At 36.0% G+C, this 21340-nt stretch overlaps 4 protein-coding genes across 4 annotated transcripts; 2 read left to right on the forward strand and 2 right to left on the reverse strand.

The window, feature by feature from the left end:
* The first annotated feature begins 882 nt into the window (after positions 1–882).
* Positions 883–11168, forward strand: eIF3l (eukaryotic translation initiation factor 3 subunit l). The gene is made up of 10 exons (XM_074091387.1): positions 883–1037; positions 1143–1238; positions 1398–1562; positions 5794–6017; positions 6160–6292; positions 6599–6739; positions 7580–7867; positions 8347–8532; positions 9474–9707; positions 10832–11168. Exons 1-10 carry the CDS (start codon positions 1011–1013, stop codon positions 10964–10966), a joined length of 1629 nt encoding a protein of 542 aa, XP_073947488.1. The 5' UTR covers positions 883–1010; the 3' UTR covers positions 10967–11168.
* A 4-nt stretch (positions 11169–11172) lies between these two features.
* LOC141430601 (pentatricopeptide repeat-containing protein 1, mitochondrial) lies at positions 11173–13630 on the reverse strand. Its single transcript, XM_074091386.1, has 4 exons — positions 12059–13630; positions 11764–11936; positions 11509–11680; positions 11173–11432 (listed from the first exon to the last, which is right to left on the reverse strand). Exons 1-4 carry the CDS (start codon positions 13529–13531, stop codon positions 11190–11192), a joined length of 2061 nt encoding a protein of 686 aa, XP_073947487.1. The 5' UTR covers positions 13532–13630; the 3' UTR covers positions 11173–11189.
* Positions 13631–14663: 1033 nt separating this feature from the next.
* l(2)09851 (WD repeat-containing protein 1 l(2)09851) lies at positions 14664–17273 on the forward strand. The gene is made up of 7 exons (XM_074091390.1): positions 14664–15081; positions 15170–15335; positions 15735–15953; positions 16332–16468; positions 16568–16722; positions 16811–17028; positions 17111–17273. The coding sequence occupies exons 1-7, from the start codon at positions 14774–14776 to the stop codon at positions 17246–17248; spliced, it is 1341 nt and encodes a 446-aa protein (XP_073947491.1). The 5' UTR covers positions 14664–14773; the 3' UTR covers positions 17249–17273.
* Pms2 (mismatch repair endonuclease PMS2) lies at positions 17270–20710 on the reverse strand. The gene is made up of 8 exons (XM_074091389.1): positions 20512–20710; positions 20247–20406; positions 20025–20168; positions 19735–19936; positions 18015–19661; positions 17727–17925; positions 17497–17646; positions 17270–17416 (listed from the first exon to the last, which is right to left on the reverse strand). The coding sequence occupies exons 1-8, from the start codon at positions 20599–20601 to the stop codon at positions 17351–17353; spliced, it is 2658 nt and encodes an 885-aa protein (XP_073947490.1). The 5' UTR covers positions 20602–20710; the 3' UTR covers positions 17270–17350.
* Positions 20711–21340: the final 630 nt, after the last annotated feature.

A 21340-nucleotide genomic window follows, 5' to 3' on the forward strand; every position in this document is an offset into this window, starting at 1 on the left:
TTACCTTTAAAATTCGTAATTTAACAGTTCAAATTTCACTAAAAGTATTATTATTTAGCCACGACGTATTACTTCAGATAGACGAGGTAAAATTCTAAAATCACAGAATCTAGCGTTATGCCAGTAAGGTGGCAACACTGTTTACGGTCCCGCAGGGCTACTATGGAACTCAATACTCGAAGTTCGTATCGTACTATCCCTCTCGCTCTCGTGTTAAATAGTTTAAGTGTCAGAGAGAACGCACAGCACGAAGTTCGAGTTTTGAGTTTCGTAGTAGCTCTGCAAGTCCGGTCCTACAAAAACATAAAAGTTTTGTCTTTCCATCAGATTATTCAAGATGATTATTCAGGTAAAAGTGATAAATCTTTCTTGAATAATGCTTGCATAAATTGAATGAAGTAAACTGTAAATTGGGATTTTTTTCAAGTAAATTAAGTGAAATAATGTCTTATATTACAATATGTCTGTCATCTATGTGCTTTGTACACCATCATTTCAATACCGTAAAATAAAAATAAAACACGACAAAATACGGTTTCAAATAGACAAAATATTATGGAGTAAAATTTATTAGCCAGTCCAGAAGAAAAAAAAAAACATGCTGTCAAACTGTAGGGCTACTACGAAACTCAAAACTCGTAGTTCGTGTCGTACTGTCTCTCTCGCTCTCGTATCAAATAGTATAAAGTGTCAGAGGGACCGCACGACACGAACTTCGAGTTTCGAGTTTTGTGGTAGACCTGCTGGCTCTATAATACAAAATGCAAGTTCAAAATTCGAACTTCTTATCTTGCTGTCTCGCTGACGCTAATATTATTTAATACGAGAGTGAGAGAGATGGTACGATGCAAACTTCGAGTTTCGTGATAGCCCCCTCCCTCTGATATGACAGCCTTTCTTTGAAGCTTGAACTGTGAGTGGCAAATGCAAGCTGTGCCAAGTTTCTTCTAAAAACCCTTAAATCGAAATAAAGTTTCATGTTATTACATAGCGGATAGTAAAACATAAAAATGTATTCAAGTGATGATCATAACGAGGTAAATAAAAGTGTTGTATGTACAACTACTAGTTTTATTCTAACCTTAATGTTCGCAAACGTAAGCACTGAGTTAACCTGAGTGAATCACAATAATATGTTTTAGGCTGGATACGAGTCGTACGGTGATTACGAGCCCCACACAGGTGATCCTCAATATGACCTGGATCACGACAGGTCGTATTACAAAATGCCAGACTTGGTAAGTACCGTTTATAACTTCCTATTATAACCATTTAAATAAGTACTTTAAAACTTATAAAAATAAAGAATTGTTTTGCTGTGCAAAATATAATGGTTTTTAGTTAAAAGATAAGCAACATGTGATATCTAGTATAACTGATGTGTATTCTACTTTTAGGTCAAGAAGTTCCTCGTGTATTTCCGCAACATGATCAATGAGGGTGTGACGTACGAGATCTTGAATCTGTATGAGAACACTTTCCCTAAACTCACGGAGCAGTATTTTGAGAACACTCCGTGGCCTGATGAAAATGAAGTTGCGCCTATTGTTGATAATGATCATGTAAGTAGCATGATTGTTCAACATTATATTGATTGTATCAGTAGCACCTACCCTCGCTGCACGCCCCAGAATACATATGTAAAAGATAAAGAATTTCACACACACACACACACCTTAGCTTTAACCTTCTTGTGAGCTTCTTGAGACATGTAGCCATAACAGTACCATAACAATAATATTAGCACTTAAGCTAAGAATAATACACACACAAGATTAAATTAAGAAAATAATATAAATTAAATGAAGGTAAAAATGTCAAATTAATGGAAAACTGTGCTATAAAACTTAAAAAGGATATACTTTAACTTGCATAAATGACTGATTCTGAGAGGAGGTCTGGACTGGCAACGGGCTTTAACATCTATATATATAAAAGAAGAAACTGACTGACTGACTGATTTATAGATCAACACAGCCTAAACCTCTCCGAGCTGTCAGTAGGCCTCCAACAAGATGGAGCGACGACTTAGTTAAGATTGAGGGATCACGGTGGATGCAGAAAGCACAAGACCGGTCTGAGTGGAGAGCCTTGAGGGAGGCCTATGTCCAGCAGTGGACGTCTTTCGGCTGACATGATGCTGATGACAGCCTAAACCGCTGGGCCTAGAAACTTGAAATTTGGTACAGGGGTTCTTTTTATGATGTAAGAGAGCACAGAAAGGATTTTTAGAAATTCATCCCCTAAGGGGGTGAAATAGGGGGTAAAGTTTATATGAAGGGTCTACGGAAAGAACATGCCTAGTCACCTTTTTTTAAAATAGAGATTTTAATCTCAAAATGTATAACTGGCAAAGTACTTTGACTTACCATTGAATTAAATAATTTGAAAACAATAAAAAATATATATTTTTAACTTTTAAATAAATGGTAACCATAGTAATTGTTTGTGATGACGAACTTTCAAACCGCTATAACTAAAAAAGTTGCTTAGGTGACTAGACACATTCTTTCCATGGACCCTTCATATGGAATTTTCTCATTTCTGGACTTAGAAGCATGAAAATAGGTGTATAAGTTCTCGATTACAATTTATTCTCGATTATAATTAAAAATTATCTATCTAGGTGAAATGGATAAAATTCCTCCCTAAAGGGGTAAAATGGGGGGGTAAAGTTTGTATGGAAATATTCTCATTTCTGGACTTTAGAAGTATAAAAATATAAGTTCTCGATTACAATGAAAAATTATCTGTGTAGGTGAAATGGATAAAATTCCCCTTAAAAGGGTAAAATGGGGGGGGGGGTTGAAGTTTATATGGAATTTTCTCATTTCTGGACTTAGAAGTATGAAAATAGGTGTATATGGTCTCAATTACAATTATAAATGATCTGTGTAGGTGAAATGGATAAAATTCCCCCCAAAAGCAAGTAAAACGGGGGATAAAGGTTGTATGGTAATTTTCTCATTTCTGGACTTAGAAGTATAAAAATAGGTTTACAAGTTCTCAATTAGAATTAAAAATTATCTGTGTAGGTGAAATGGATAAAATTAGGTAAAATGGGGTGTAAAGTTTGTATGGAAATTTTCTCATTTCTGGACTTAGCATTATGAAAATTGGTATACTTACAGGGTCCTGATTAAAAATAAAAATGATTTGCGTAGGCAAAGATAAAGAAAGAAAAAGTAGCTTTCGACTTATAAGGGGGAGTTTCATGAGACTTCCTTATTTCTAGACTAAAAATATGGCTGTTCACAATTTAAAATGATCCGTATGGTGTTGGTGACTTCAATAGGGGAGGGGTTTTTCATACAAAATGTACAATAAAAATGTGGAAATTAAATTCATATTTAAAATGATGTGTGAAATAAATTTGCAAATAATTATGCAGTAGGTACCTAACTTAAAAATTACTCTTCGGGTTGTGCATAATAAAGTCAGTAATATCAGGTGTCCCAAAATGGACGCAAGATTTAAATTTGCCGCCATTTTTTTTTTTTTTTTTTATTCGACTGGATGGCAAACGAGCAAGTGGGTCTCCTGATGGTAAGAGATCACCACCGCCCATAAACATCTGCAACACCAGGGGTATTGCAGATGCGTTGCCAACCTAGAGGCCTAAGATGGGATACCTCTAGTGCCAGTAATTTCACCGGCTGTCTTACTCTCCACGCCGAAACACAACAGTGCAAGCACTGCTGCTTCACGGCAGGATTAGCGAGCAAGATGGTGGTAGCAATCCGGGCGGACCTTGCACAAGGTCCTACCACCTGATAGTGCTGGCAACCCTAAAAAAAACTATTTGACAGCTGAATGTGTAGGGTTTGTAAAAATGGCGGGTATTACGAGAGATCAACGCGTTTTTACTATTGAAAAATATTTCAAAAGAAGTTTGGCGTGTACGGTTCGAAAATTCCGTGCAAAATATGGTCGGAATATTGACTTGACTTCATCAACTGTGAGCAGAGTGGTTGCAAAATTCAGGGAGAGTGGATCAATTCATGATGTTCATTCCACTGGTCGTCCAAAAACAAGCCGTTGAAATGGCAATGCTTTAAAAAAGGGAATTCGACGCTGCATTGGAGAAATTCAGCCGCATCTATGCAAAATGGTCATAGAAAACTTTGACAAAAGAGTGTGTATGTGCCAGCAAAGCCTAGGAGGACATTTGCCTGACGTATTATTCTACTAATAACCCTATTTTATGTATTTCAAGATTTTATATACAAATATATTATGACGAAAAAAAAAATTGTGCTTTTCATCAATTTCAAATCTTGCGTCCTTTTTGGGACATCCTTTATTAATATAAGTGTAATTTTTGTGTGATTATCCATTCTTATTTATCTTTTAGCTAATTTATAAAATATTATATACAGTGAAATTTCGAATATATACTTCGGGTTCTAGAGTAAGATTCGGTTCTCTCCGGAAACACACAAGATAATTAATTAACTCTCGTGCTTTGCATTAAACTTTTCATAAACTAGCTTCAAAACTGGTAAAAAATGGTGTTTTCACTTTTCATGCTCTAAAAGTAGGTCAATATAGCCTTACAAAGCGGGAGTAAAGTGAGTACTTTGGTCCCTAAGGAGTAAATGTAATACATTTTTTAATTTACTTCGAGTGACTTAGATAAACTCAAACAGCCAGTTACTTGCAAAAAATAAGATTGTGTGCAGACCATTTTCATGACGAAAATGTTACGTTCTTAGTTCTATGCTTTTTCCGCTTAGAAGGTGGCGCCATTCTATTTTTCCATTTGTATATGGACCATTAACAATACTTACCGCGAAAACTTTGAAATTGTTTAATTTATTGAATCAGGCGTTACTTTGCGGAGGTCCATATCAATGAACTAAAAGAATTTCCTTGCTCACCCGCGACCTTACCATACCTAAGCTTATGCAAAATATGCGTGTTCATGCAGTTCCTCCACCTCCACACTGTAAGAACACACACAAATCACACAAACCCATCTTTCACCACCACCACACTACACTGACGCGTTTCGAACTCAACCAGAGCTCATCTTCAGAATCTTTTGCCGCCGGAATTTAGAAAGTTTTATTTTCAAAGTCAAGGCATGTTTTATTAACTACCATTGCTGAAATTAGATCCAAGCCGTAGCAAGGGAGATTAAACTAAATTTACCTGCTCATTAATAATAGACCCCATACTGTTGTATCTAATTATCTCCATGCATTCTAAAACATTGAGATGAAACCCCTTGCCACAATAATGTAACACTTCATACGAATCTGAGTCCGATAAAGAATGATTTAATTCCAACAAATTTTTGGCAAAATTAGACTTATCAGGATGCTCTTTCCTATATGCCGAAACATGCTCTTTTAATCTAGAATTAAAACTGCGACCTGTCTGACCAACATATACTTTACTGCAGTCATTACAAGTGAGCTTGTATACACCAGATCTAGTTCCTTTATCTACCTTCTCTTTGTGGTTACAAAGTTTAGAGTACAAAGAGTTGTTGTTGTTGGTGTCAAAGTGTTGTGTTGTTGTTAGTCGAGTTGTGTTGTTGACTCTTTGTACTCTAAACTTTGTAACCACAAAGAGAAGGTAGATAAAGGAACTAGATCGGGTGTATACAAGCTCACTTGTAATGACTGCAGTAAAGTATATGTTGGTCAGACAGGTCGCAGTTTTAATGCTAGATTTAAAGAGCATGTTTCGGCATCACACCTAACTGCCAGTTAACACTAATCAATGGATGGTGAAACAGCCCCTTAGTGTAAATTTTACCAACTGTTTTCTTGTATTGTTATCCAGGTGTTCATGATTCTATACACGGAGTTGTACTATCGCGACATTTATGCGCGTGTCCCTGGTGGACCGAAGCCCGAGCAGCGCTTCCAGTCATTCTACAACTACTGCGACCTGTTCAACTACATCTTGTCTGCGGAGACCCCTGTTCCTCTGGAGCTCCCGGACCAGTGGCTATGGGAGCTCATTGATGAGTTTGTGTATCAGTTCCAGTCGTTTGCTCAGTACAGGTAAAAGTTATTCTATGTAAAGTCAATATTACTGCTTGCAAAGGCATCTTCTGTTTAGTCACATTTTTTTTTCTTTATAATGTATTTTTGGTGTATCAATATGTATATATAAATCTTTCATTGTCCCTCTATCTCTTATTAGATCTCGCACTTCAAAGCTGAGCCAAGCAGAGATTGATGCTCTCAACACTGAGAACAAGGCCTGGAATGTTTTGTGCATTCTGAATGTGCTGCACTCCCTTGTAGACAAGTCCAACATCAAACGTCAACTTGAGGCAAGTGCATCATTCATTACACGGAAATAAAACAAAATGTACTATTGAAAACTCATTGTCACACACAATACAACAGTTTAAAAGCACACCCCACCCCAAAGAGTTTCTCTATTAGTGTTGGCAGATTTTTTGAGAAAACTGAAACTCGCCGAAACCGAAAGTTCGGCCGACACTATATGAAACTACTGAATCGTGTTAAAACAGCTCATAAAAAGTATGTCAGCCTAGTTGACTGGTGTCTACATCCCTATTATGTAAAATTGCAGGTTGGCAAGGGTGACTCATTAATAAAAATAAAATTTGCAGGTGTACGCGTCGGGCGGCGACCCCGACTCCGTGGCGGGCGAGTTCGGGCGCCATTCGCTGTACAAGATGCTCGGGTACTTCTCGCTCGTGGGGCTGCTGCGGCTGCACTCGCTGCTCGGCGACTACTATCAGGCCATCAAGGTATTTTACTTGTACTATAACTTTGTATAGTACAAGTACAAGTAAAAAGTTAGGATGGTGAATAGTCATTGTATGTATGTAATTTCAAGAACAGCCTTAAATACTTTGTATTTAATTAAATAAAATTATATATCTGTTTTGCAAAAAATATGCCTTGTCGAGTTTCTGGATTCATTAAATTGCAACAGCAAGATGGTGTATGTATTGCATGTCATTCAAAGTTTGAAACTACATTTCTCTGCCAAATTTCAAGTTGATGGCATTAACGGTCGAAAAGGACCCTCATGTGAAGACAACCCTGGCTGGACCACCAGAATTTCATAAACAGGTTATTGTATTGTAGTGTATGCAGATTTTGAAACCACAACTTACGTAATGAGGGCTATCGCGTATGAATTCGCCGCTAGAGGCGCTAGTGTAGCGTGAGGTTTTCGTAATGTCAAATTTCATAGTTTTTGGGTGAGCTACGCGGGTTTATTTATAATTAGAATAATTTTGTGAATATTTTGCAATATCTGAAATAAATTATGTCAAATATGCGTTCCGGGGCAATGAATGTCTGTGTTTCTATCTCAAAACACATTCATTTTGTCTTTCGGAAACCTTTGCCTCCCTTTTTTCCGAACAAAACGGGGACTATGCACGATAGCCCTCATTACATTTGTTTACGCAAATATTGCAAGTTAAATTATATTGCAATAAAGATATTTTGACTTGACTTGAATATGGTCCAGTCTTTTTATTGAAAAACATCAAATTAAGTTGAAATTATTACGCCACATTGTTTTAACGAAGCAAATACCTAAGTGAACAACAGATTGTACACAATACGTTTAACAGGTGCTGGAAAACATCGAGTTGCACAAGAAGTCCCAGTACTCCCACGTGCCGGCATGCCAGATATCCACCTCCTACTACGTGGGTTTCGCGTACATGATGATGCGTCGCTACGCCGACGCCATCCGTACCCTGTCTTCGGCGCTACTCTACATGCAGCGAACTAAGCAGCTGTTCTCCACGCGGTCGTACCAGAACGACCAGATCAATAAGCTGACGGACCAGATGTATCATCTGCTGGCCATCTGCTTGGTGCTGCATCCGCAGTGCGTTGATGAGAGTATTCAACAGGTAACAATGACATTTGGTTTGCTTATTCTGTATATTGTTATCTTATCAGTTTGCAATATTTAACATATTCTTTTGCAATTGTAAGTTTTAACATCATACATACGTGGATGGTGCATTTACGTGCCGTCAATACGCCAGTACCTTCGCAGCAATAAGCCATCTAAGACAGCATAAGTGCCAATCAAATAATTAGGAGTGGAAGTGATCGCCATGGCCGAAATCAGTCAGATCATCATCATCATAATTGTACGTAAACTTCCGCAATGGGACGAAAAGTAGCTAAAGTTTATTGTTTACTAATTTTACACTACACTTTTACATTACAGGACTCAGCAAAGCGGAACTCTGTCGAATCAGTATCATACATAAAATTGTACTGTAATTTATAAAAATAGGAGTCTAATATTGGTGGTCATTTGAAAGTATTTTTTAGCGTAAATGATGAAGCTATTATTTACAATTATACCGTTGCGTGTCAGGTGCTCCGCGAGAAGAACTACCACGAGAAGATGTTCAAGATGCAGTACGGGGACCTCGGCGAGTTCGAGAGCTGCTTCACATTCGCCTGCCCCAAGTTCCTGTGCGCGTGCCCGCCGCCCATCGAGGCGGGGTCCAACTACGCGCGCGACGCCGTCAAACACCAGACGCAAGTGTTCATGGATGAGGTATACTTTCTAAACTTGACACTGCTAACATATACTCGTAGCGTATTATAGTGGACCTACTCCTTTGACACGGCGCTATCTGCCTGCAATACGGGATTTACTATTTTTTGTTTGTTTTATAAATCAAAGCTTGTTAGCGTGTTATCGAATAAAAAAACAATTTTAAACTACTTTTACTTAAAACAGAGTTATGAAGTATTGACATTTAATTTTGTCAAGATTAGACAGAGACACTTACGGATCGGCAAGCGCAGCTTTAGGTAGGACGTCCATCAATGAGATGAACGGATGACCTGGTTAAAGCCGCGGGTTCGTAGTAGATGCAGAACTACTGGAGGTCTGTGGTGGAGGATGTTCAATGAACGTCCTATGGCTAATATAATGATGATGGTGATGGTAATAATATAATAATAAATAAATACCTATCACGGGACACTTCCAAAGTAATCAAAGCTTGTGTTGTGGGTAAATGGGTGCAATGGATAGGTAATTTTAATTACTTAAGATAAATACTTACCTACATATTAAACACACAAGACTCGAAAAGAAACAGTTCTATTTAGTTTATTCTTAATATCTAACTTTTTGTTTCTTTCCTTTTATATATATATTTTTTGTATAGTTTTAATTCAAGAAAATTAACTTTAACCATTAGCAAACTAAGTTGAGTTTTTTTACTTTATTTTCGTGCAACCTTTATTATTCTTTAATGCATGCTGTGATCTTCTGTAATTAATAAGGCGCATAGCTTATAAGTTGTTGCGCAATGTTAGTAATAATGAAACTGTGTTCTTATTGTTGAAGGTCCAAATAAATAAATAAATTTCTCGTACAAATATCTGCCCTAACAAGGGCTCAAACCTAGGACCTCAAGCTGCGTATAGTCTAACCACTGGGCTATCCGGTCGTCCATGATAATGATGACCATGATTATTTCTCAGGTTCGTCAGCAAAAGATGCTGCCAACCATCCGTTCATACCTGAAGTTGTACACGACGCTGCCTCTGGTGAAGCTGGCGGCGTTCATGTCAGCGGCGCGCGGCGGCGAGCGCGACGCGGCGCGGGAGCACGCCGCGCTCGCAATACACCTGCTGTGCTTCAAGCACAAGATGAAGAACGTCGTCTGGAGCAAGGGGCCCAGCGGGCTCGATGGCAAGTTCCAGAGCGGTTCTGAGGTCGGTGCACTTACAGTAGTACCTATAGAAATCATGATATATTCAGTTTACGGTTTTTTAGTAATAATTCCTATTCTGCATGGGAGCGCCAAAGTTCGCATACTTTTCGCTAGTCATACTGTAAATGTTTGTCTGAATCATCATTTGTAATTTTTTTTTTTCCCACTGAAACCATAAATTTTTCTAAAATTTTTAAATGGTCATCTTATAGAAAAGTATAGGTTGGATTCATGTTGGATTAAAGAAAAAAGAAAACATTTATTCACATTCACAAAGACACAAATACAGCAACATTTAAAGATAAGAATAAACAACAAAAACAAAAGAAAGCAAAAAAAAAACAAAAATGAAAATACATAGGTACACGATGTTGTGTCCCCGCAAAAGTGAAACGGCCGCTGACTCAGATGACTAATGGCTGATTTGATTAGGTTTGTTTTCGAACAATTGTGAACAATTATTGGTTTCAGAGAAAAAAAGAGTTATGACGAACGATTATTATGACAAACATTATATCGGACTTTCAACAAGTATGCCAGCCGATATGGACCAATAGGGGCCAGAGGTTCCCAAATATTATTTTTCCCCATACACCTTACTTTCAATGTTTTGCTGTATTTAAATCCTGTTTAAACTGCTAAAAAACCCTTTTTTCCGCGCTAACGTCGACCTCCGCCTGTCTCCCGTGGAAGTCTGGGGGTACCAGGTTTTATTAGACAGACGCCTTTACCTACGCATTTATTCGTTTGGACTATTAGAATCTAGTTGAATCAAAATTCTATGATTTTACAAAATTTCCATTGATATTATTATTCGTGAACACGGTTTCAATATCTCGAAAACCGGATGGCCTATGAAACCGAGCCTTTTACTTAGTATGTCGTCACTACTTTTAAAAAAGCCCATATGGAACCTCATATTGATAATTTTACTGAGTGAACTTTATGAATATTATTTCAAGGGTCAATTTTGTTGACATTTTATTTGCGATATGAGATGTTTTCAAAGTACTATGTGTGGGTCAAATCTTGGAACTTACTTCCAGTGGTGGGATTGAATTGAAATTTTGTATTAATTAAAAACTTATTAATTGATTTATTTAAACATAAGGTTGTTGTTTCCAGCTGGACTTCTATATTGACAACGATATGATCCACATCGCGGACACTAAGGTGGCGCACCGCTATGGCGACTTCTTCATCCGCAAGATCCTCAAGTTCGAAGAGCTCAACCGCAAACTACACCACATCAAGATTTAAAGCAGCTCAAGTCTGCAACTTTTGATGGAAAGGCAGTTTATTATGTCGCAAAACAAATTAATTTCTAATAATATTAGCCACTAAACAGTTTTTTTACCCAACAATGCATTATTATAACTGAAAGTTATAGTAACTCTAATTTTGTTTGAAATTTGAACCATCAAAAGTATTTTTGACAGCAGGAAATAAACAATAAATCATATACTATTATTTTATTTACACATTATAGTCTTGGCTTATATTTTATGAAAGTTCTGTCCCGTTTATAGAACTTCTTTGGCTCTTTGATGGTTATACCCTGATGCTGCATAGTCTCAGGGTAGGGCTCTTGGAACTGCTTCCATGGATGCTCTTCTGCTAGAGTAGCATCAATGTCTATCTCTTTTAACCATTTGTTGTATTTGTCTGAAAACTTCTTAAAGGATTTCATAAAACCTGGTAGGCATTTGTTATGGCTTTTGGCACTCTGCAACAATAGAAAAATGAAAATTAATATTATTGTCACACAAAACAAAATTATGCCTAAAATAATATTTTCTTACTCTTTCAATGATTTTAGTACACTTTTTATTAAAGCTTTCTAAGTGCTTGATAAACATTCCATTAGGTTTTAAGTTTTCATCCTTTACATAGTTCATTATGTAAGTAATATACTCAAATTGGTTATCAACTGTTCCATTTTTCAATAAGGTTCCTAGAATTTCTATATTGACCCTGAAAAAAAAAAAGTTGATAAGTGAGTTATTATATTTAGTATCAACAATGTTCATCATTTTCTAATTTAGTTATTCTTTTACTTAAGTTGATCCTCCTTCATTTCAATAAGTAAACATTTAGCTTTTTCTTTTGTGTCACAAGCCATTGCCAATACTCCATAGGTCATAATGTTCTTTTTCAAGTGATACTTCTTTTTGAGTCCATATTTTCTTTTCCGTTGTTTAATTTCTTGTTCTATAATTTGCTTGACTTCCTGTAATGGAAATTAATAAGTAAGTGGATAATTTTGTTAAGCTTGTATTTCCATCACATGCAGCTTAAAAGAGAGATTGTTTTTTTAATAGGTTTATTAAGAGTTTTGCTATTGATACTTACAATGGCATCAGCATAGTCCGATCTCAAGCATCTGTTCTTGATAAGCATATTGTAGAAATCAATATCTGCTTTTATTCCTAAAGACTTCATGCTCTCCAGAAGTTGAAGTTCAGCCTCTTTAGTATTATCCAGTAATGGCAACATTTGTGTAAATGTCTTTATGTCTGGTTTTACTAAATAAACTTCCATCTCTTTAAGAAAATCTTCCTGTCCCCCCACAACTGCAAATTTATCTTGTATTGTGTGGATTTTCTTTAGAGCAAGGACTTGCTGCATTTGTAATGTTCTTGAAAGGAAGTTTGGTGTTGTTCTTTCTTGAATTTTAGGAACTACTATACTTTTCTTTTCAACTAACTCTATGCTAATTGTGTCCTTACTTTCAATGAGTGACAATTTCTTACTTGTTTCATTAGGATCTGTATCTGCAACCTCATAACTCAAGTCTTGGTCTTTATTATTGGTTTCAACTTGAACATATTTTTCTTGAGTATTAGAATTTTGATTTACTGATTCAATTATTGAATTCTGCACTACACCCAATACTCTATTGGTAGGTATAACATGTTCTTGAATTATTGCAATTAGTTCCTCAACATCTTCAGTGGTGCCCAGTTCACATTCCTTTACACATTTCAGCATAAGATTAAAACTGTAAATATTAGGTTTTTCCCTCATTTTTAACATCTTCCTCCATACTACCAGAGCATGTCTCAAGCCACTACTCTTATCTGATATACATGCTTGAAGAAGATGGTTGAAAGTGTGAACTCTTATCTTGATTTTCTTTGAGATCATTTCATCAACAATTTTGAAGGCTGTGGGCAGGTCTCCACACCGACCGAAAGCTTTGATCATGGCATTGTAATTGGTCAAATTTGGTTCTACACCCTTTTCAATCATAAGTTGTCTGAGGTGTAGTGCATTCTTGTGGCCATCTTTAGGCCATGGGCTGTTAGCACAAGCATTAAACAAACACGTGTAAGTGTCTCCTGTAGGCTGGAGGGCACGCCTCTTCATATCATTGAATAATTTAAAAGCTTTCTTAGTATACCCCACATCGGCACATGCCCCAATCAAAATGTTATAAATATAGTTTTCTGGCTTAACTCTATCTTGTTGGAGCATCCTTACATCTAATACATCGAAAGCTTCTTTTAATCTCTTATGTTCTATGTACTGCTTAATTAAATCAGCATACTGTTTTATTGTTAACTTTTGGTTTGCCAAAGGTGCAGTCTGTAAAAACTGCTCCTCCTTTATATCGTCTTCGTCTTCCAAAATGTCTTCACGGTTTTTTCTACCAGAAAGGGTACCAAAAGTATCCGGGTCTTCTAAATATATGTAATTGTTTTCGGTTTTATACTCTTTGCGTTTTATAAGAGGTTCCAATGCTACGGTATGAGTATTAATATTACGTGGAATAACAGCAACACTTCTAACTAGCCGCATTAATTTTAAACATTGAAAAGCCATACTTTTATATATATGTGAAGTTTATTTTCACAATAAATAAAAACATAACCTCAAATCATATGCACATTCTCTTCTCTTATGAATCTATTTCTGAAAATACTCTAGATACTAAAATGACAGTCTGAAATGTCAAAAGTAAAAATAATGTGGCCAGCATAAAAGGAACAATGCTGCTCCATGATTTCGGTTTCGTAAATAATCGATAAAATGTATATTTTACGATAGCAAAAACAACATTAAAGCATTCAATATTCTACTTTCCATTTTGAAAACATGAATGCACTTTTTTGATAAAGTGATAAAATCTAATCACATTTAAAAATAGTGTTCATCACTTAGTGCCAACGTAAAAAAATATAATACAGAGGGGCTACTACAAAACTAGAAAAACAAAGTTCGTATGGCACCGTCCCTTTCACGCGCGTATTAAACGATATAAGCGTCAGCGGGACGGCAACCTACGAAGTTCGAGTTTTGTATATATATTTATTTGACTGGATGGCAAACGAGCAAATGGGTCTCCTGATGGTAAGATATCACCATCGCCCATAAACAGATGGTATGGTTACAGATGTTACAAAGAGATCACGGTTGCGGTACATCACTATTTATGAGACGCAAAAAACAGGTAACACATGAAACGTCATTTTAGTATCTCGAATTAAGAAACAGACATACTCTTTGGACGCAGCAGAATGGAGTCTTCTGTCATAATTTTTATAAATAAAAAACATGGAGTCGATGCAAATGCGTCGTTTTAAACTGTACGTCAAACGGCTCACGCTGCATTTTTCTGTTTCCTTTCGAAATACTATTGAGCGAGTGTGGGTCTGCACATGACCGGCACGCTCCTATAAGTACGTTTAAATAATTTTAAAGGTTCATCCCATCACTATAAAAAAAGGTAGAGAGTGGTTTTGTTTGTCGATCCCATCCGAAAAAGTAAACTTTACTAAAGCTGGCCATACACGTTACGGTTCACCGCAGAGGTCTATCTACCGGAATATCTGTGATCGAAGATGCGTGATTTTGACAATATTAGACAATGTTCACCTATACACAGTAACCACTAACCTCTCCGGTCCGGTAGACCGTAGCGTGTAAGGCCAACTTAAATTTCTAAACATAACAACTTTGTCAATGTCAAAGTGACAGTTGCTAACAACATCCGAAACACCGCAAACCACGTGTTTCCATAATTTCCCAATAAATTATATTGTTGAGAGCTATTTATAATAACTAATGTCAATGAACGAAGATGAGATGGAAGCGAGCTCCGCGGAGAGTGAAGATGACAGCATGGACGAAGGAGAAGAGAATGAGGGTGACGAAGAGACGTCGAAGACATATCTTCCCGGACAACCGCTGAAGGAAGATGAACAGCTCGTATGTGACCAGTCGGCATATGTGATGCTGCACCAAGCGCAGACAGGCGCGCCATGTCTCAGCTTCGATATAGTCAACGACAACCTAGGGAGTAACAGGGACCAGTACCCTATGACAGCTTACTTAGTCTCGGGCACTCAAGCATCCAGTGCCCATTTAAATAAGTAATTATGTTATTTATTATTACTCAGTGACTGTTATCCTTCTAGTTCAACTTAATTACTACTTAGCTTTGGTTAATAATTGTTTCAGTATCCTTGTAGTAAAGATGTCCAACTTGCATCCCACATCTAAACCCGAGACAGAGGACAATGAGGAGTCTGATGAAGATGACGAAGATGAGGAGGAAGATGAAGAAAAGAAGCCACAGATGACATTCTCCTTTATTAAACACCAAGGCTGTGTTAATAGAATTAGAGTAAGTTCATAAATTACTGGCATTGATAATCTTCTACAGTACCCTGAGGCTGTATTGTCTAGTGCGCTGGTGCTCGCAATCACATTCACCATCACTTTCTACACTCATTCTATATTATTTGCCAGAAAGAAGTGGTGTAAGTGATTGTAGTTCTGAGTGTGTGAGACAATATGGACTCAATATGGAGTCAATCTTTGCAATCAGCAATCAGATCCACGCAAAATATCACTCAAAAATAGTGATAAATTGTGCTGAATTTGAAATACAAGTACATTGTCCATTTTTTATTCTTATCTTATCTTGGGAAACAATATACCTGTTAAGAAACTTGGTTTTTGTTTCTTCCATGTTTGAATCATATAAATTGCACTAAAAAAAGTATTTTTTTTTGTTTTTCAGACTTCAAATTTTAAGAATTCTGTACTGGCAGCTAGCTGGTCAGAGCTGGGTAGGGTAGACATCTGGAACATAACTCAGCAGCTGCAAGCTGTGGACGACCCTGCACTACTTGAACGTTACAACCTGGATACAGTTGCTAACCCTGTCAGACCATTGTATTCCTTTAGCGGGCATCAGCAAGAAGGCTTTGGTTTAGATTGGTGTCCGACTGAATTAGGAGTGAGTTGCCTTCATCTCAGATAGAAATAGGCTTTGGAATATGATCTTGCTTCACATTTTTTAGAGTTCCATACATCCAAGGGGAAACGGAACCCTTATAAGATCACTCTGTTTACTGTTTGAGTCACAGCCAATTTGCTCAAAAACTACTGGACCAATATTAAGTTGAAAGTTAACACTTATACAACTTGTCAGTGTTCTTCATTTTTAATTATTTATTAAAAGAAAGATGAAAATAGGCCATTCTCCCATTTATATATGAAGATACTTACTGACTCAATTTTTTTTCAATAAATACATAAAATTGTTTTTACTTGTAGATTACAGGTCACAGGTGCAATCCAGCAACAATTATTTTTATGCATAGTATGTTTGTAGGTGTTAGCAACAGGTGACTGCAGAAGAGACATACACATCTGGAAACCAAATGAAGCAGGCACCTGGGAAGTTGACCAGAGGCCTCTAGTAGGACATACTAGTTCTGTCGAGGACTTGCAATGGTCACCAAATGAGAGGTAAAAAATGACAAATAGGCTTAATCCTTCAGCCAACGTGTGTGTGTGTGTGTGTGTGTGTGTCTGTGTGTGTCCGTAATCTTTTTCTTAATTTTCTAGGAATGTTCTGGCTTCATGTTCTGTTGACAAGTCTATTAGAATATGGGACACAAGAGCAGCGCCGCACAAAGCATGCATGCTGACTGCTGAAAATGCTCATGAGAATGACATCAATGTAATATCATGGAATAATAAAGAGCCTTTCATAGCTAGTGGTAAGAAAAAAAAAACAAAACGCAAATATTAACAAATAAAGACTTTTTCTTCAATTACAAATACTAACTTGTTATTGTTTTTTTGTAGGTGGTGATGATGGTTTTCTCCACATTTGGGATTTGAGACAGTTCACTAACAAAACACCTGTTGGCACATTTAAGCACCACACAGCCCCTGTGACGTCAGTAGAGTGGCACTGGGCAGAGCCAAGTGTTCTAGCTTCTTCTGGAGAAGACAATCAAGTGGCCCTGTGGGACTTGGCTGTAGAACGAGATGATGATGAAGTGGTAGATGAAGAATTAAAGGTACCTTATTAGTTTATGAAATGCCACATAAGATCATATTTGTAATGTTGCATGTTTGCTAACATTGTTTTTTTACTTACAGAATCTTCCACCACAGCTCCTGTTTATACATCAAGGACAAACTGACATAAAAGAACTACATTGGCATAAGCAAATCCCTGGAGTTATTGTTACAACAGCCCATACAGGCTTAAATATATTCAAAACTATTAGTGTATAAAAATAAAAAATAGATCAGAAATAAATTTCTTGTTTTTATTTAAAAGTTCTTTAAATAGTAACCATGATTTTTTTTTATCTCAAATATTCATATAAAATGATCTTAACTTTTATGCACCATAGCTAAATTCACCAAGTGTCTTATTGTAGGACGGCCATGTGGGCAATTCTGAAATAAATAAAAACTGATTAGATATTGTCACACAAGTTTTGATATAATGGCCAAGGTTTAATTTGATTTAAAGTTACCCAAGGGTTGTCGATCTCTGCCATGTGATCAACCAGCACTTTCATATCAGCTTTGCCAAGTGCAGTGCCAATCATGACCGATTTTCGACACGCTCTTGATGCAAACATTGCTCTTACACGACTTGGTCTACAATATTCAGATGATGATTCCTGAAATAAGACCAATTAAACACTTATATTCACAAAAAAAAGAACCATAGTTCCAAATAGTAACTATTCCCAAAACTTACCCTTAACATAAATAACAACTCCTCAATATCTTCTTTACCAAATATCCAATTCTTAGACATGGGAATTGTTAGCAGCTTGACTCTTCTAGTAGGTGGGGCATCACCATTGATTTCAAATGTAAAGCCATTCTTTTTGAAAATTTCTAAGTTATCCATTAATATCTGTTCATTGACGCCAGTAAGTTCAAGCTGCTGTGGTCTGAAAACATTAAACCACAGTGATAAATTATTCTGAAAAAAAAAACGCACTCAATGGTACTAAAATCATAACATAGAACTTGAACATACATTACTAGTTTCTGATTTGTCAAATCAGTAGTTTTTTGTAAAGTTTCAAAATTGTAAATCTCATCTGTAGCATGTTGATCAATGATAAAGAGATCATCTTCCAGTTGGGTGATTATAAATCCTAAATTAAACTGACCTACAACAGACATTTTCTTGAAGGAATCTTGAGAGATTTCCTTACTGAGTTCTTCTTCACACTTTTTATTAAAAACAGGGTTTATTGTAGTTTTAAATTTAACTCTTTCAGGTGCAGATTTATCACTTTGTGCATCTTTTATAGCTGCTAATGCTTTTACATGCTCAAGAGATGTTTTCATTTTCACAGTTTTTCTATTAAACTTCCCTAAATCTTCTTTATCTGTTAAAATTCGTTTTGCCTTATCTGGACTAGTTTTTAGAACTAGTATTCCGTTTTTGTGTACATCTCTCTTATTACAAACAATTTTGTGTGATTTTTCAATTACAACATCTGTTATTCGCCTAATTTGGGTATCTGGGAGATTATCAGTGTCTTCTAGATACATTATGTTTATGTCATTGGAAGATTCAGCAGCTTTTTCAGGTTCATTTATTGATGTTTGCTCTAAATCATCAAGACTCCTTATTGTATAATTGTGTCCTTCATATGAGTTATCAGAGTCAGGCTCAATTTTTATATTTTTACCATTAAATTGTTCACTATTATCATCTTTATCTGCATCATTCTGGTCTGATTCTATAGGGTCATCATTTTCTGATTCAACATAATCATTATTCTCTGATTCTATTTGATCATGTCTTTTGGATGTCTTAGAAGATACATAGTCTAACATGGTAGTTGATTTTCTCTTCAAATCTACATTTTTTGATTTTCTGTTCTCAGCTTCAGTATGAGATGTTGATGCAGTATTCTTAGCAAATCGTTGTATAAAAGAGTTAAAGATTCTAGGCTGGTCTGTTTCTGGTTTCACATCTTTAATTGTTCTCTGGCTATAAAGAGTACTATTCGTTTCGACTTTTAAAGTCCTTGGTATGGCTTCAAATAATTTAAATAATGACGCCTTCATGACATCTAGTATTATTTTTTCCTTAGTCAAAAAAAGTTTCCTTTTATCTGGTGTTACATTAACATCTACAGATGTCCTGTCTAAATTTATGTTTAGAAACACAAAGGGATACTGATGTGGATTATATTGCTTGTATGTTTCATTAATAATTTTAATTATCTTAATTGGTTCACATGGTCTTGAGTTAACATAAAAAAACTGTCTGTCTGTACTAGAACGCCCACTGCCATGTGCACATGATGATATAAATCCTGTAAATTTAACCTGATCAACAATATTTTTATAGCCTTGTGATTTTTGTGAGCAAGTAATATCTTGAGAATTTTCAATATTAGACTGATTAGCATCATTAGAATCTTCAGACAAGTCTATATCTACATCTTCCAAGACTATGCTCTCATCACTTTCTTGTACCTCACCAGATAAACCTTTGAAAATATTTTGTTTAATGTTGGATACTTGTTCAGGTTTGATTTCTAATATAGATTGTAACTGTTTATGACCAAATAGACATGCAATATTGTCTTTGTATGACATGGAACCTTGTGTTGCCACCACTAATGTTTTTGAATTGGAACTTGTTTGATTGGAACAGGTTATTCTGTAAAGAAAAAAGTATGAGTAAACTTTAATTTGAAGAGTAATTCTGTTGAAATAGAATGGTTATAACTTACTTTACTCCTAATGATATAAGACAATATGCATAGAGCAATTGAGTCATTTTGTTAAACTCTCTCTTGGCATTTTTATGGAACTCTTTCTGCCGTACTGGCAATGAAGCAAAGAGGTTGGATAAGCTGACTGTAGTTCCTACTTGGCGTGAACATGGGGTTTTCTTTACTACATTGCCTTTATGATCATACTCCAGTTTTGTTGCTAGAATAATACACAAAAGAATAGTATTAATATCAATACAAATTATGAAAATAAAGTAAAATTATTTTTTAAAAATTACTTCACTCACCATGTTCTGAGCTATTATGCCTCGTCACAATTACAAGGTTAGCTAAAGCACACAGAGAGCTTAAAGCTTCTCCTCGAAATCCAAAGCTGGTTACCCCAAGGAGGTCCGAGTAATCAGTTAGTTTTGAAGTATGATATTTTAGGGCTAAAAAAAAAATTTAATGATTAACCTCAAGTTTAAAGTCTTATTATTATAATCAGTCTATGTTAATACACTACTCACTTAAAGCTGCAAAGTTGTCTTCTGTGACTCCAGAGCCATTATCAGAAACTTCAATAAGATCAATTCCATAGTTTTTGAACCTTATGTCTACATTAGTTGCTCCAGCATCCAAAGAATTTTCTACCAGCTCCTTAACAGCTATTGCCAAACTTAGGACAACCTGAAAGATTTATAGAGGAGAAAAAACTCTTAGTGTATTTTAAACAAACACAAAGTACAGCACAAAAAATACTTACTGCAAGATGTCGACAAACTGTATACTTACTTGACCAGAACAAATTTTATGTACAGATTCAGAGTTGATAGCCTTTATTGAATTAACTTTTTCACTGTCGTTTAAATCGGCTATATCCATTTTGAAATAGTTACTCGATTATTTTATTTATTACCAAATAAATAAACAAGTATAAAATTAACCCGCGAATTACGCGAAAACGGTAGTAGTACAGTCAGTCAGTCAACTCAATAACACAATAATGTCAATGTCAAAAGCAGTGTTGCCACCTTGCCCAAAGAAAAAGTGGTTAAGCATACGGTAAAAAGTGGGAGCTCCAAAGTTCGCATACTCTTCGCTTGTCATACCGTAATTTTTGTCCGAATCATCGAACCTATAGGTTAGGTTAGCTACCGTAAAAAGTAGCTAGTTTCGCAAAAAATACTCTGTTATAAGTTGCCACAAGTAGCTAAATAAAAAAAAGGCCACATGATATATGTCTTTAATTTTTATATTTCTTTTTCTTACATTATTATTAACGGAAAAATGTATTCAAAATCGATGTCATCTTGTGATGTTAAATTGAAGGGCCGCTTTCTTATTTTCTTCTCCTTCTTCTGGGTTTCTTGGTTTTTCCTATTTATTTCCTGAAGGATATGCTCAGGATTTACGTAGGTAGCGCACGGAAGTACGTTTTACATTACAAATTAAATTGATTGAAACAGTGGTAACTTACTTGTTGTAAGTAGATAGAAAGTGTGGCTAAAAAATTTGTCTACAAAATCTTTTTTCGTACTTGTTTCGTAAATTTGGCTAGATCAATATACTCTTTGGGCTAGATCTAAAATTGGCTAAAGTGGCAACACTGGCCAAAAGAGTC

The sequence above is a fragment of the Choristoneura fumiferana genome, chromosome 8 (assembly GCF_025370935.1).
Source record: "Choristoneura fumiferana chromosome 8, NRCan_CFum_1, whole genome shotgun sequence".
NCBI lineage: Eukaryota > Metazoa > Arthropoda > Insecta > Lepidoptera > Tortricidae > Choristoneura > Choristoneura fumiferana.

Coding starts and splice junctions, on each gene's coding strand:
- eIF3l (XM_074091387.1), top strand. CDS start 1,011: ATGTATTCAAGTGATGATCATAACGAG. Junction 6,740..7,579: donor ACTACTATCAGGCCATCAAG/GTATTTTACTTG, acceptor TACGTTTAACAG/GTGCTGGAAAACATCGAGTT. Junction 7,868..8,346: donor TTGATGAGAGTATTCAACAG/GTAACAATGACA, acceptor GTTGCGTGTCAG/GTGCTCCGCGAGAAGAACTA.
- LOC141430601 (XM_074091386.1), bottom strand. CDS start 13,531: ATGGCTTTTCAATGTTTAAAATTAATGCGGCTAGTTAGAAGTGTTGCT. Junction 11,937..12,058: donor CGGACTATGCTGATGCCATT/GTAAGTATCAAT, acceptor TTTCCATTACAG/GAAGTCAAGCAAATTATAGA. Junction 11,681..11,763: donor ATGAAGGAGGATCAACTTAA/GTAAAAGAATAA, acceptor TTTTTTTTTCAG/GGTCAATATAGAAATTCTAG.
- Pms2 (XM_074091389.1), bottom strand. CDS start 20,601: ATGGATATAGCCGATTTAAACGACAGTGAAAAAGTTAATTCAATAAAG. Junction 19,662..19,734: donor CTTATATCATTAGGAGTAAA/GTAAGTTATAAC, acceptor TTTTCTTTACAG/AATAACCTGTTCCAATCAAA. Junction 17,926..18,014: donor ACAAATCAGAAACTAGTAAT/GTATGTTCAAGT, acceptor TAATGTTTTCAG/ACCACAGCAGCTTGAACTTA.